The sequence below is a fragment of the Aspergillus udagawae genome (assembly GCF_001078395.1).
Source record: "Aspergillus udagawae IFM 46973 DNA, scaffold_6, whole genome shotgun sequence".
NCBI classification, from domain to species: Eukaryota; Fungi; Ascomycota; class Eurotiomycetes; order Eurotiales; family Aspergillaceae; genus Aspergillus; species Aspergillus udagawae.
In genome coordinates, this window is record NW_025091269.1 from 2,511,390 (window position 1) to 2,525,175 (window position 13,786).

The window sequence follows — 13,786 nt, forward strand, 5'->3', positions numbered from 1 at the left end:
GCCGTCGTTTGCTGTCTTATTTATTAAAAACTACATTAAAAGCTCAGCTATCTATGCTATAATGGGTATTCTCGGAGTAACAATAACAAGCAGAACAAGACTCTTGGTATCATGATTTAAGCAAAAGTGAAAGGCATAACTCTCGATGACGGCGTGCAAAACGTGTCCTGATATTGAGAACAGAACTCGAGGCTGGGATCATTATCAGGGGTGTCGAGATTGCAGCACATGACAGCCGCAGACCTGCAGCGGTGTCATACTAGAACAATAGGTGGGGGATAGGAAGCTCTCAGCCAGATGGCTGAGGCAGATGGGTGATTGTGTTTGTAGTTGTGATAAGAAAGACGCATGGCGCGTGCTCAGGTGCGCATCATGCATCATGTTGGCAAGGCGAAACCCGGACGCGGTCCCACTGTCCCTCGTCGCCTGCCCTGGACCACGGTCATCCAGTCCTCCCACTCTTTCGCGATCTCCATCAGCACATTACCCATAACGGTGGCAGAAGCCATTAATCCGTGACCTTCGCCCTCGAGGACTCGCACTTCGCAACGTCGCATGCCTTTGCCCAACCAACGGACATTGTCGACAGGGACACGAGTATCTCTACTTCCGTGGTGGATGACAACATTGCGAGTGATGTCCACATAGCGGAATCCAATCGTTTGGCGGCGTTCTAGGCAGACTAAAAGATCAACTGCCGGGTTTGCGTTCGTTGTGGCCAGCTCCCATATCTTGTGTGTCAGCCTGAGATCATAATCGCTCTGGCGTTCGCGTTCTTCGGATGAGATTATGGCTGTCTGACTCGTGGTGACTTCAACCTGCTTGACATCTGTTCTTTGAGAGACGACCGGCGCCTTCAAATCCTGTAGTGCTTTGATATCACCCCCCTGTTGATGTATCTTGGACTGAGCCCGTCCAGGCGCTTTCGGCTCCGTTGCTAACGCAGGGGACATATCCTTTGAGGTTGTCTTGCGTCGGGTGCGGCGAGGAGCTTTCGGCAAACTGGAGGTGAGACTAGCGCTTGCGGCACTCATGAAACTCGAGTTGGCGACCTTCAGGAATGACGCAGGCAAAGCTCGCAGAATCCGTTGGGAATACGGAACAGCATTAGTAGGTACAGGTTCCTTGTGTGGCCCCATGCTCGATAATTGAGACGGCGGAATCCAAGGAGCCAGAAGGTGGATACGGCCGCGGATGTGTTGTGGAATCCTCAACGCCGTTGCCAGCGCATAAATCGCCCCGGCAGAATGAGCCAGTATCGAAAACTTGTTGACCTTGAGGTGATTGCACACGATTGCGACATCATCTATCCTCGGTTAGTGATGAAAATTCGGGAAAGCCGAAGACAGGATGGGTCTTCTTACCAGGCCAGCTGAGAGGATTTGCTGCCTCCTCTGTATAAGGTGCGCTTTCGCCTACTCCGGGGCGATCCAAGGTCACTAGTCGGAGATTGAGAGACCGCGCCAACTCGTCGTAAAACGCCATCAGATACCTGGTCAGGCCCATACCGAGGCAGCACAATACAACGTGGCCCTTCGGGTCTCCAACTTCAGAAAATGCTATGGCGCGGCCCGTTGTTGGGTGGGGAACTTTTTGAGTAAGTTTGGGCGATGAGATATACTCTAAGACCGCGAGGTCTATTGAATCGGCACTCGACGGTCGTTCGTCGCTGACCGAAGCATGGACTGGAGACGCAGGCCCGGATGGGGCACGTTTGTGGTGTCGCTTCGAAGCTGAAGACTCCAATGATCGTCTGGAGCGGAGATTATCATTCTGATCTGGCTTCTCAAAAGATTGCCTATGCAGTGGCAAATTGGGGGTTTTGGATGTAAGCGGAGAGTCACTTCGCGCCGTTGTTCTGCTCTTCCCGGTCATTACGGCCGGTGCCGGAGCACTCTCGTCAAACGCGACGGCTCCTCTTGCATCTGCATATGGGTGATGGCTTGTGTAGCTTGATGTCCTAAGGGGCTGACTTGGCCTAGTTGAGGAATCCTTGGAACACTTGTCTGGGCTGTCGTCTGTTTCCAATTCGGTTTTGATCCTTTGCTGCTGATCCTTCAATTCTTGGATTCTCTTCGTGACCTGTTCTGCTTCGTTGCCAGCTTCGCCGGGGCTGGACTCAACTTTCGTATCCCTGCTAGCGGTGGATGAATACCTCGTATGACGAGTGGATCTGCGCTTCCTCGGGCTGGAAGAGAAACTGTGACGTAAGGAGGACTCGCGCGCAGGAATGACCCTTCCACTCCCGATACCTCCAGGCGTGCTGCTTACACTCCCTCGGGCGCTGTGCGATGACAGGCGTTCTCTGCTAGGCGGGGCACTGACGGCAGCTTCACTATCGATGCCCTTAGAGAAATGATCCAGTCGCGCCTCTTCGGCAACGTCAGCCATAGAATGCATAGAGCGCAAGCTGGTCCTATTGCGGGGAATGTTATGCCTTAGGCTGTCGTTGTAACTACTCGTTTTCCGTAGACGATCTGTCTGTTTTTCCTTATCGTTCATGAATTCGCGCGAGGATTTCTTCAGCAGTCCAAGCTGGCTTTTCAGGCTTTTTCTGCCTCCGGAAGCCGTAGATGCGATACTAGGTGCTGTGGAGACTCGGGGGCCAGGCTCGGCTGTGATCATACCGAATGCGCTGTCCTCACACGCAGCTTTGGCCGATGTGTATGAGCTCCTGGAAGCGGGTCGCGCCGATGATAGAGAAGGGCCAAAAGTGCTTTTCGTCTTTGGAGATGGAGGTGCCCTGGCCATGCGAATGACCGGAGCTGCTGCTGCATCGTCCGGATGTAGAAACGGACTATGCGTCTCGTGCTCTGAAAGCTGTTGCGCTCCGTAGCTTATCCCGAACCCATGATCGCCTGATGAGTGCTGCTCCGTAGTAGGTTGTGGCTCCGATGGGAAGAATACTGAAAATATGGGGGAAGATGGATCCGTATCTAAGTCGAGGCGCGGAACGTTATCGAAATGAGATTGGAGGGGAACAGAGATGGTAGAGAGGGACGAAATTAAAGATGTAATAACTTCCGGGGACGTTTGGTCGACTGACGACCGACTTGTGGAATGCGAGCGAGATTTGCGACGTCGTGTGAGCAGGGAGGAAGACGCTGGTTGTAAAGGGGCATGCGCCGTGGGCGCAGGAAAGTCCTCCATAGCGCCCATCTTCTCCTCTGTTTCTCTGACTCTGAACTTTTCTCCTTCTTTTTTCGGGATTTCAGTATTGAGAAAGGAATTGATTTTTGGACCTGGGCTTCTAGGAAACCCTGGGATTCCAGAAACCCCTCCAGCCAGATTCGGAAGAAGAGTCGAAAGTCACCGGCAATTGATGCGGCAGGGCGGGGCGAAATCTTGCATTATCCTGTAGAAAAAAACGATAAGACTGGCTCAACGGTAGAAATCTAAATCAAGAACGAAGACTTGATGCATGTGCGAGTTCGACCGATTGGTGAGGATCCAGGACGATCGTATCAAGCCCCTGCGGCTTGCGAACCCCTTGCAGAAGTCCGGTATCTGGGGAAATATAAAAACAGGAGGGGATTGGAAGTTTCGACAGGGTTGCCTCTGGTCTGGTGTTTGAAATTATGATTATGATTATGATTATGATCATGGGTTCAGCAGAAATCAGGTCGTTAGGAAAGATATTTAAGGAGAGTATCTACTTGATAATCGGTGCCAGAATATTAAAGAAAGGAGGGGCAGTGATGAGAGTTAACCCTTATTATTTAGTAGATAGAAAGGGAGAAGGAAGGGGAAAGGAATGATAAGACCATTTACTAGTAAGTATATTGATTAGCGTAGGGGTAGTAAAGAAACGGAGTATCTACCTTACTTGGCAAGTTTACGTATTGATTCCAGACTGATGGAGAGGTCGATGGCGAACCCAACATAAAAGGAATGATTACTTAGAGAGGTAGGTCTGCTTGCAATAATATTTACGAATTCGATAGGTAGACGAAGAAGAACAATCCCTTGTTCTGGCCATCTTGATTCTTTACCTGCTCTTGAAGATTCGAATCAAGAAATGTAGTCTTCTTCTTTGTCTTCATCTTTCTAGGGGACTGACTAGCCCAATTCTTGTTTAGTTTCCTCTTGATAGACACGAGAAATCCCACGATTCAGGGCCAAATGAACAACAGTTCTGGGTCTGCTCCTCCACATGGTTCGCAGATCCAAATTTCAAGAGGTACCAATTGGGCCACCGAAACACCTTGCTTTCTCAAATTTCAATACGAACGTCAGTTCAGCTTAGGTAGGCTTTAATTCACAGGCTCTGATCTGGACCTCTGATGCACGTTTGTTCATCATATCGAGATCCTCGAAGCCTCGCTCGTCACTCTTATGAGCTCAGAGGGATTCATCAAAATAAAGATAGAGACTCCGTGGTCTATCTGCAAAGTCCTAGGGAAGAGGCTAAGTGAGGAAAGTGAAGATCCATTTCTAGTAATATGTGTCGCCTTCCAGTTAGTTAATATGGTTGCGGAACAAATGGATAGGGCAGGGACATAAGGCCGCCTGTCGAAGGGGCAACTGGCAAGATATCAAGATAGATGCTTGTTTCCTGCCCTTTTTGATGGTGCAGGGACGTGCGTATACTAGTCGACCTAAAACACACTGACAGACTCGACATTTTTGGATGACTAGTGATGCAAGGGAAATAAACCAATTGACAGAAAAGAGGCATGGGATGCTGGTCGGCTGTCATGCCTTTATTTTCATGAGGGTGACCCTTCGTTCTAGAGCGTCTTGCTGTTTGTAATCGCAATGCATAGTATCCTTGCAATCGTGGCATAACATCGGCAAGGTACTTCTCAAGTATTGAAACAGGAACCAAACTTGGAACAGAATATTCTGTATCCGGGATCTGGTATTTGGTTGCGACGACTTTGACGATTAATATCGTACCATCAAGCCTTGCCTCGTCGCAGCTAATATGCATCATTACCATAAGGAGATCGAGGATATGTTGACATATGGTAGACAAGCGATCTGACCCTTTTTCTCTTCGCCGCAGGTTTCAACACTTGTTTTTGTGGCAATACACTTATAACTCGCAATTCAAAAGGCTGGCCACTTTGGCCTTGCAATGAAATATATATAAACTTCGCGCGTAAATGAGTCTCTCGAGCAATTATTTACCACAAGACTCCGGATCGCTTCTCACATACCAGCAGAGCTGTCTCCATTGCAGAAAAACTCGTCTGACTAATTGAGAAACAATTACAAACATCTGGTAGTCTACAATATAGTTGTCAATGTTGTCGTACGGGACTATAAGCACCTCCGCCGATACTACAATAGCCCCGGAAGTACTTAGGCTTGGCGCCGTTGATGATGTTGAACCAAAACACATGCTTGTGGCTTGGCAAAGGAAGCGAATGCTTAGGTCTACATCCACCACCAAAAGAACGCCCATGTCATCTTCGAGACAAGCGAAAGGTGTGCTTTCAATCGACAGAGGAAACAAGCAGCACTGTCTTCACAACGAGAAACAAATCTAGCGGTCATCCGTCGTGGTGGCCTCAGCGGACGTTTGACTTCAGATATGCGGTGATCTACATCCCACAAGAAGACCATTGTCCGCCATGGACGCCTACCCCGAAGACTATGTGGTCCACAACCTTCCTTTCATCCTTCTCTCCGGGCTAGAAGCCGATCCTCCAGATGAGGCTGGATCGAGCGTTCCCGAGTACCCTCTCCTCCTCGAAAAGGGACCAAGAATATACTCGGACTTTCCACCTCTAAGCGGACCGACCGCGGAGGCATTGCGAAGGAAACTACTGGAGGAAGATGCGTCAGAAGTGCCATGGGACAATAGGGAACCTACAAGTACGGGGTATTCGGGGATTGGATACAAAATCAAGAGTGTAGGGAGGGTAGGTTCTCGTCCACCGCTCCACCATGAATCAGCCCCTCCAAGATGTCACTCCTGCAATCGGACACGAACAAGCACCTTGCATTGAGCACAGCCTACCGGAATTGTGCTGTACACCCTGTAGGCTGCGAGGATACTGAGTCTTCCGGTTGAAGGCGAAGTGAGCTATTGCTGACACAAACGCAGTCCTACAGACTTCCCCCGCGGAAAGCTGATCCCCCGCCGCTGTCTGCTCCGACAAGTCCAACAGGCGAGCAACAAAATAATTTACATACAGTGCCATCCTTCGTCCTGCACTCGCCTATATCCCCCTTAACACCAAGTTCTCCTACATTCCCTGATGGTCTACTCACTCCTTTGTGGGTGACGAAGCACCAAAACCTCGTCCCTGCGGCGGTCATCAACTTCTTCCCATTCTGTCTGGACCCCAACATGAGCTCCCTTCGAGATAATCAACTCAAGATTGAGATTAATGGACTGAAGAAAGAATGGTCTGACTCTGGTTACAAGACTCGTTTCGTTGTCGTCCTCCTGTCAGAGGAAAGCACTCTTGGCTATGACAAGGAGGAGACGGAGGAGCGAATCACGAGCATACGAAGAGCGACGAGTCTGGACCAGAAATCCGTTCTTCTTCTTCCACCTGATGCAACCTCGGCGGAATTGATTGAGTTCACAAGGACTTTATTGACCACGCTACAGCCGTTGGCGGTAGAATATTATCGGGACCTATCTAAACACGCACGACGGAAACGTAACCGAGGCGCAGTTCCTCCTCCTACAGCACCACCCACAAGCGGAACATCACAGACACTATCACTCCAGGGATGGAATGTTCGCTATGAGTTTAAACTTGGTATCTTCGCCGAGTTTCGCCAAGAGATCGATGCCGCACTAAGGAATTATGAGAGTGCATATGAGACTTTGTTTGGCCAGGATGTCTTTGAGAATATCGCCGGTTGGAATCCAAGGTTCAATGATGCCCGTCTCTTGTCTGATGCTCTGGCAATCCGCATAATTCGTTGCCTATTGTGGACCGGACAAACCCGCACCGCGGTACGTTCATGGGTCAACCACCGTACTCGCTCCCGTGATATTATCAATCGGCGAGGTAAAGGAACCAGGAACTACGGATGGGAAGCTTGGGAGGCTCGATGGTCGATGGCAATGGCACAGCTCATACACCAGGCCAACATCCCTGGCATTTCTGGCAACACGTCATCCCAAGAGGGAGACCACGATCAGTACTTGATCTTCGTCCCCCCTGAAAAGACGACGCCTCTTAGCGATGCCTTGTGCCCCTGGGAGCTCCTTCACCATGAGGGTTATTGGTTGTACCGGTCTGCGAAGCACGCGGTGACTCGACGTACTCTAGCCGAGCAGATTCCAGATGAAGATCGCATACCACCAGGTCAATTACCTGCTTCTCAGATCGCCAATAAGTCATATATGTATGACACCTATCTTGCCCCAGAGCCATATGTTGAAGCACCGCAGCCAGGCTCAACGGGTTTCGATCATTCACAACAAATTCTGAACGCCCTGAGGGCAGCATTGGAGCAATTTGCAAGGCGTAAGCAAATTCGGAAGACGGAGAGCCTCAGCCTAGAGATAGCGGAAGAATACATGCGTGTTGGCTCATGGATTGAAGCATATGAGACCCTTCGTCCACTATGGCCGACGCTCACTTGGCGACAGGCTGGCTGGTGGCCGCTCATAGAGAAGTTCGGTTGGGCTTTGAGGGAATGCGCCCTACATATGCAGGATAGCGAGATGGTTTTACGAGTGGACTGGGAACTGATGAACCAAGGTGCGTTCTTGCTTTCAATTTTCTGATACAGCGCCCTGTATTGCTTGTGTCACTGATTCACGAGTAACTTGCACAGTGTTTCAACCACGATCAGGTTGGCACTACAGTATCCACCAGAGCCTTAGAGACCTTCCTATCACGGAACACAAGCCATCGGTTGCACTCAAAGCCGAGAATGTCATATCGAGCCGTAAGTGTCTCTTGGCTATTGTTGTCTCGTTCTTGTTCTCAATACCTGACCATTCCATTGGTTACAGTCACAGCCACATTTGTCTTCGAGAAGTCGGAAGGAAATGTTGGCGAGCCTCTCATGGGGCAGCTGACAATCACTTCTCTCGGTCAGAAATCTTCAGACCCAATACGACTGTCAGAGGTCAAGGTCGTTTTCGAGGGCTGCCTCCGTCCACTGAAGCTTCAATCCGACCATAACGTGACAGCTGACATCACGACTCCTTGCACGATATCGTCGCTCACGCTACGTGAGCCCACATCTGCTGACTCGACGACTCTGTTATCACCGAGCAATGGCCTAACAGCACTGGTAGGGATGGGTGATCTGACCATAGGACCAGCCCAGACCAAAGTGTTCAATCTAACCTTTGTCCCTCGCGAAGCTGGGGATTCCAGGGTGGCATCAATAACTTTACTTATTGAAGATGAGAGGTTTGATTTAGCCTGCGCCGTAACCGATCTGACCCAGCGTGACTCCTTTTGGTGGCAGCAAATTACGAACGGCGTATCCCGTAGACGTGTGGGCAAAGACCGGGATACCTGTCGGTGCAAGATCATGCCCAAACCGCCAAAAATTCGAATTACAACACCGAACATCAGAGCGACATACTACACAAACGAGCGAGCTGTTCTTAAACTGGACATCTATAACGAAGAAGATGAGGCTGCAGACGTGTCCGCAGAGGTAAGGCTCTTCGGACACCCGGACTCGGCAGCGCAGATTCTGTGGCTTGATGAGGATGTTGAGACCATATCTCCTCGTTCGCAGGATAGCTCGCCCATCGAGGGGGCGCGTCATGTCGCAAAACGGCCCATTGGTGTCATGGACAGGTCATCCAGGCAACAGTTGATGCTTGTGCTGACAGACACTCTTGAACCGTCAACCCACGAGCTTCAAATTACTTGTGTATACAATCTGCTATCTGATTATCAGACCCCGATCATCGCGACACACAGACTCGCCTTATCAATCATACGACCATTTGAGGCAAACTATGATTTTCTTCCGCGCTTTCATCCCGAACCCTGGCCTGATTTCTTTACAATCGATGACGACTTGGTTGAACACGAAACTACGCCTAAACCTCGAGGCTTGCGGCAACGATGGTGCTTGAATTCCAAGGTTGTCTCGTTTGCCCTGGAGCCGCTTGTCATCGAAAAAATTACGCTAGTGCTACTGAGCCTTGGAGGCGGAGCCGTCTGCAACATTGGATCTGAAATAATCGCTGACCCACATGCACTGGACATACGTCCCGAGGAGCTTCGCGAGTCCAGCTTTATACTGGAGGTTCAAAAGTTGGTCTTGGGAGATCGACGGCCGACAGCTCTGAATCTGGCTCTAGAGATTCAATGGCGTCGAATAGGCACCGACGCCGCTGCATCATCAGCGGACAGCGCTACAGTCACCACGACTACTCTTCCCATTCCGCGCTTTGTGATGCCCGCGGGAGAGCCCCGCGTACTTGCCTCGGCATTGGCTTCAGAAGCTATCTCCGGTCTGATTCACCTGGACTACACGCTGGAGAATCCTTCGATGCACTTTCTCACTTTCAACCTCGCTATGGAGGCGAGTGAGCATTTTGCTTTCAGCGGACCGAAGACCGCGGTCGTCCAGCTTGTGCCGTTAAGCAGACACACAGTGCGATATAACCTCCTGGCTTCCAAGCGGGGGCTATGGATCCAACCCCAATTGAATGTTGTGGATACGTATTTCAACAAAGCCCTGCGGGTACAGCCAACTGAAGACATGCGCTCAGATAAGAAGGGAATTTTGATCTGGGTTGACGCTGACGACTAGATAATGATATCACAGCTTTTGCCAATTCAACAATGAACGAGTAGAGTCAGGATGGTCTATCCCTAAGTTACCTAGCTTAGATAGTAAGTTACTACATTCTCTCGGCTATGTAGACACATTGCATTCTCGGTCCGGCGTACCAAGGTACTTGTATACCTCTCATACCTACATGATAACCGACGTCATCCAGATTCAGGGCTAATCACGTGGCCAACCCTTATCACGCGCTGGGAAAGGTGGCCTAAAACAGACTAGCGGCGCCGATCGTAGATGGTGCCCAGCGCCCGCAGCTCCTCAGACAGACTAGAGAAAGACATAACAAGACAGAGAGACAGGACACAAAAACAGCAACTAGGGAGAGAGAAGAACGCTGTGCAGTTCGTCTGCTCATCACTATCCCTTGCTATAGCGCCACTTACTGCTTCATTGTGGGCGGGCGTTTCGACTAGCTCATCCTTCTCTTCTTGCGCTGCTTGTTGCTCTGTTCGCCCATTACGCCGTCAATCGGACACATTCCAATCATGGCAGCGCAAGCGGCCCTGATCGCTGATACAATTATTGGCATGAAAAGAGCCTTACGAAGAGAGACAGAGTGTATACCTGCGTTTCCTTATTTATCCCACCCTTGCGATCCATGGTCACTTTCTGGGCTGTTTCTGACTTCTTAATGCTGAAGACTCAGGTCCCGATGAACCGATCACTCAGCCGACAAACAGAGGCAACAAATTACGGGTCAATGCGAAGTACGTGCGTGAGGGCGCTCTAGGATACATCCATCCAGAGCAATTGTACAAGCAGGTAACTTGGCCGACCCTCCGGACTTAAGTGTTTGAAACATCGATGATGGCGCGCGGGGCTACAGGAACAGAACGGCTGACACGGCGGGTTCTAGAAAATCGAACACGCCGGATACACTCGCTATATCCTTCAACGCAATCCGGTGCGCTATGATTCGGAGGGTGACGAGCTTGATGAGGATGATGAAGACTCGGAAGCGGATGCGGCTGCTGCTGAAGAGAATCCATTCTCCGAGATTGCTTTGGAAAGTACGTGGTTGCACTCTGTCGCTGGTTCAGCGATTTTCTAGACAGCTGACATCTTCCGCATTATCCTCTAGACCTCCTATGTCCTCTAAAGCATCCGTCGGAGCTGCCTACTCACCCTTCGTTATCGCACGCTTACACTTCGAAGGCGCTTAGAAATATGACTCAAGCTGTCGAAGCGAAACTTCGACAGGAGCGCGCTTTGTTGTGGCGAGCAAGGAATCTTCATCGACAGTTCCTTGGGGATGGGTCCTGGATGCCTTGCGGGATGTTTGAGACAGCGGAAGATCGGTTCTTGTTCGAGCCTTGGGCGTCTTATGCGATGCGCGGTTCACCATCGGGCGAATTTGCGCTAAGTGGACTGGTCGATTCGGTTACAGCAGATAAATCGAACCAGGAGTCGCCAGCAGCCCAGGCAGGAGGAAAAGATGTTGAGATGATGGATGCTCAAAACAGCGAGGCGGAGGTGCAGACGGACGACAACGCTATCAAAAACGATCAGTCGATGCAACCCAAGTCTGAGGAAGTCGATGCGGCTGTGACGGATCTTCCCCCGCATCGAGACGCTGCAAATTCGGAACCGCAGGTCAATGGGCACATCGTGACTGATGGGAAGCAGGACCATGACTCTGTAGCAAATTCGGATCAACATCCTAAAGAACAGAAAGGAAAGGCACGAGCAAATGACGAGCAAGGAGCGGAAGCCGGAGCCGAACAACCAGACGACCCACAAGGAGATGAAACGGACAAGGACACGGAGATGCAGGATGGCTCATCACCAGAGCCGCCTCGACGCATGACGACGCGAGCGCAAGCGAATGCTTCAAATCCAGAACCGGACCAAGATTCTGGCAAGCTCTCTCCCTCGGCTTCCACTGACACACTCAACGCACTTCCAGCGCCACATCCGCTATTCCTCGTGCCTGAGTCTGTGCTACCTGATCCCAACTTTGGGTTACCAGCCAATGAAGCTGAAGAAACGCGACGGCTGCTTTGGTCTTTTATTCAGAAGCAAGAAGAGACCGTTCGAGGATTCGAGCACATGCTTGAGTGCCTGCTCCGGGCGTGTCGGATGCAGGAAGACGTCTTTGAGTGGTGTAAAGCGGAAGGGCACGTCGGAGAGTTAAGCGATGGAGAGGACTGGTACGATCCTGAAAAATGGGGTCTCGCCGAAGGCGAAGAACTCAAAAAGGGGGTCGACGAAGATGAGATCGAAACGGTCGAGGAGAGCAGAGCAACAGGCAAACGAGGACGAGGTCGACGCGCTTAGACAACTGGGATTCTCTTCTTGGTCTTTCTATCTGGTTCGGGACATGGTTAACACGCCGTATTGAACGATTTCGATTGCACGCAATTCATCAGTTTTTTAATAGATACATAGCATGGAGTTGGTGGAGTCTTTGTGGGAGGTTAAATGTTTATTTCTCTCAGGGATGACTTCTGCTTGACCTTTTGACTTGGAGAACGACTACGCCGGCAGGGAATCAAAGGCTGGCATTCTAAATAGTGAAAAACCAACATTAAGCAATATCTCTGATACATCGTCGCCTGAAAGTGACAAAAACTATGTACTAGAATCATGAGCCAACCTTTCTCAGAGACCTTCTTTCGCCGTTATATCACCATCCGACTATATGCTTCCGCCATGTAAACTTTTGGTGCCTTACGCAGGTTGGTAGTGGTCCGCGATGTCACTCTGGAAGCGATCGTTGAAGATAATTCCACAATCTGTCTCATTTCCCCCACTACCATGAAAGACGTAATTCATGAGCTCGTAAGCGCCACCCAAGTCGTCTTGTCGATAACCAAGGCAAGGACGAAGGTGTCCATGACCCGTGAGGATTGTGAGGGATGTTGAAAGTCCAAGACACTAATCCTGCGGAGTCTTCGGTTTCGAGTGTTACTGCACGCAAACGGCATGTTACTTTTACAAGCTCTTGCCGCCCCGCTTGGACTTTGCACGTTCCCGTTCACGTTTAGCATAGATCTCCGCAGTGAAAGGACTACAATGCCGCGATCAGTTTCCATTACATCTTCACTTCCCACAAGGACACTGGGAAATGTAGGACCCAACCCAGCGCCAGAGGACCTGGAAGAGAATCGGGTGACTTACTCCTCCCACTGGAGAGCGATCCAGTATACAATGAAGACCTCCGCAGTGAGCAGGAGACCGGCGACCTTGCCAAAGTAGAGAGCGACACCCAAGAAGTTCAGGGTGCTGCCCCAGTACATGGGGGAACCGGTAACGCTGAAAGGGAAGCCGGTGACGGGAGCATCCAGGAGGATGCCGAAGTAGTCTCCAAGGTAGGTTCCGGTGACGCCAAGGGCATACATGCTAGTCAGAACGAGGATAGATCCGATGCCGAACAGGATGGAGCCTAAGATCGGTTGGTGCACTGGGCCGTAGTAAGGCTGATCCTGGAGGGCCAGTTGATACACATGGTCGCGAGCGAGGCCCAGGGTAAAGATGATGAACCCGAGAAAGTAGCATCCGTAGTAGGGGCTACCGAACATACGAGTCAAGTAGTGCTTTCGGTACTCTACAAGGAGAAAAAGGAATCGGGTTTGCGACAATAAGCAAGTATTCCTAGATTCGAGCCTAAGGGAACGGGAGGTTGAAACCAACCAGTACGGGCAACGATGCTACAAGCGACGCATAGGTTAGCCCATGAGTGCTCCAACTGGAAAAAGAAAATAGAGAGAAGCAACTTTAGCAAGGACTTACTTCCAGAACAGTGGATTGAACAGGATGAAGAGAGCACATCCTACAATAATGCTCGTCAGTTGTGAAATCACATGCATAGGACTGGTAAACGATTAACGGAGGATTGTACCTTGGAAGGAATTCTGAGAAAAATCGATATAATCTACAAGATTGGCCATGATGGAAGAGCACTAGAAGACTCAAAATGGGTCAAGAATGAGATAAAGCAATTCGAACGTAGTATGGTTATATGGAGGGGGTTGTCGAGGAAAGGAAAGAAAAGAACAACAGTACATCAATGGGAACCTCAAGGCATGGATGCTAGCAGCCCGTA

The 13,786-nt window shown here is 50.3% G+C and overlaps 4 protein-coding genes across 4 annotated transcripts; 2 read left to right on the plus strand and 2 right to left on the minus strand.

Moving 5' to 3' along the window:
* Positions 1–377: 377 nt before the first annotated feature.
* Aud_008646 (alpha/beta fold hydrolase) lies at positions 378–3,159 on the minus strand (the record flags this gene model as incomplete). The annotated part of the gene is made up of 2 exons (XM_043293516.1): positions 378–1,306; positions 1,365–3,159. The coding sequence occupies 2 exons, from the start codon at positions 3,157–3,159 to the stop codon at positions 378–380; spliced, it is 2,724 nt and encodes a 907-aa protein (XP_043149451.1).
* Positions 3,160–5,579: 2,420 nt separating this feature from the next.
* Aud_008647 (uncharacterized protein) lies at positions 5,580–9,705 on the plus strand (the record flags this gene model as incomplete). The annotated part of the gene is made up of 4 exons (XM_043293517.1): positions 5,580–5,870; positions 6,056–7,676; positions 7,753–7,866; positions 7,934–9,705. 4 exons carry the CDS (start codon positions 5,580–5,582, stop codon positions 9,703–9,705), a joined length of 3,798 nt encoding a protein of 1,265 aa, XP_043149452.1.
* A 521-nt stretch (positions 9,706–10,226) lies between these two features.
* Positions 10,227–12,018, plus strand: Aud_008648 (RXT2 domain-containing protein; the record flags this gene model as incomplete). Its single annotated transcript, XM_043293518.1, has 4 exons — positions 10,227–10,299; positions 10,382–10,503; positions 10,598–10,751; positions 10,823–12,018. 4 exons carry the CDS (start codon positions 10,227–10,229, stop codon positions 12,016–12,018), a joined length of 1,545 nt encoding a protein of 514 aa, XP_043149453.1.
* A 657-nt stretch (positions 12,019–12,675) lies between these two features.
* On the minus strand, positions 12,676–13,631 carry Aud_008649 (bifunctional phosphatidyl-N-methylethanolamine N-methyltransferase/phosphatidyl-N-dimethylethanolamine N-methyltransferase; the record flags this gene model as incomplete). Its single annotated transcript, XM_043293519.1, has 4 exons — positions 12,676–12,751; positions 12,862–13,288; positions 13,371–13,391; positions 13,583–13,631. 4 exons carry the CDS (start codon positions 13,629–13,631, stop codon positions 12,676–12,678), a joined length of 573 nt encoding a protein of 190 aa, XP_043149454.1.
* Between the last annotated feature and the right edge of the window lie 155 nt (positions 13,632–13,786).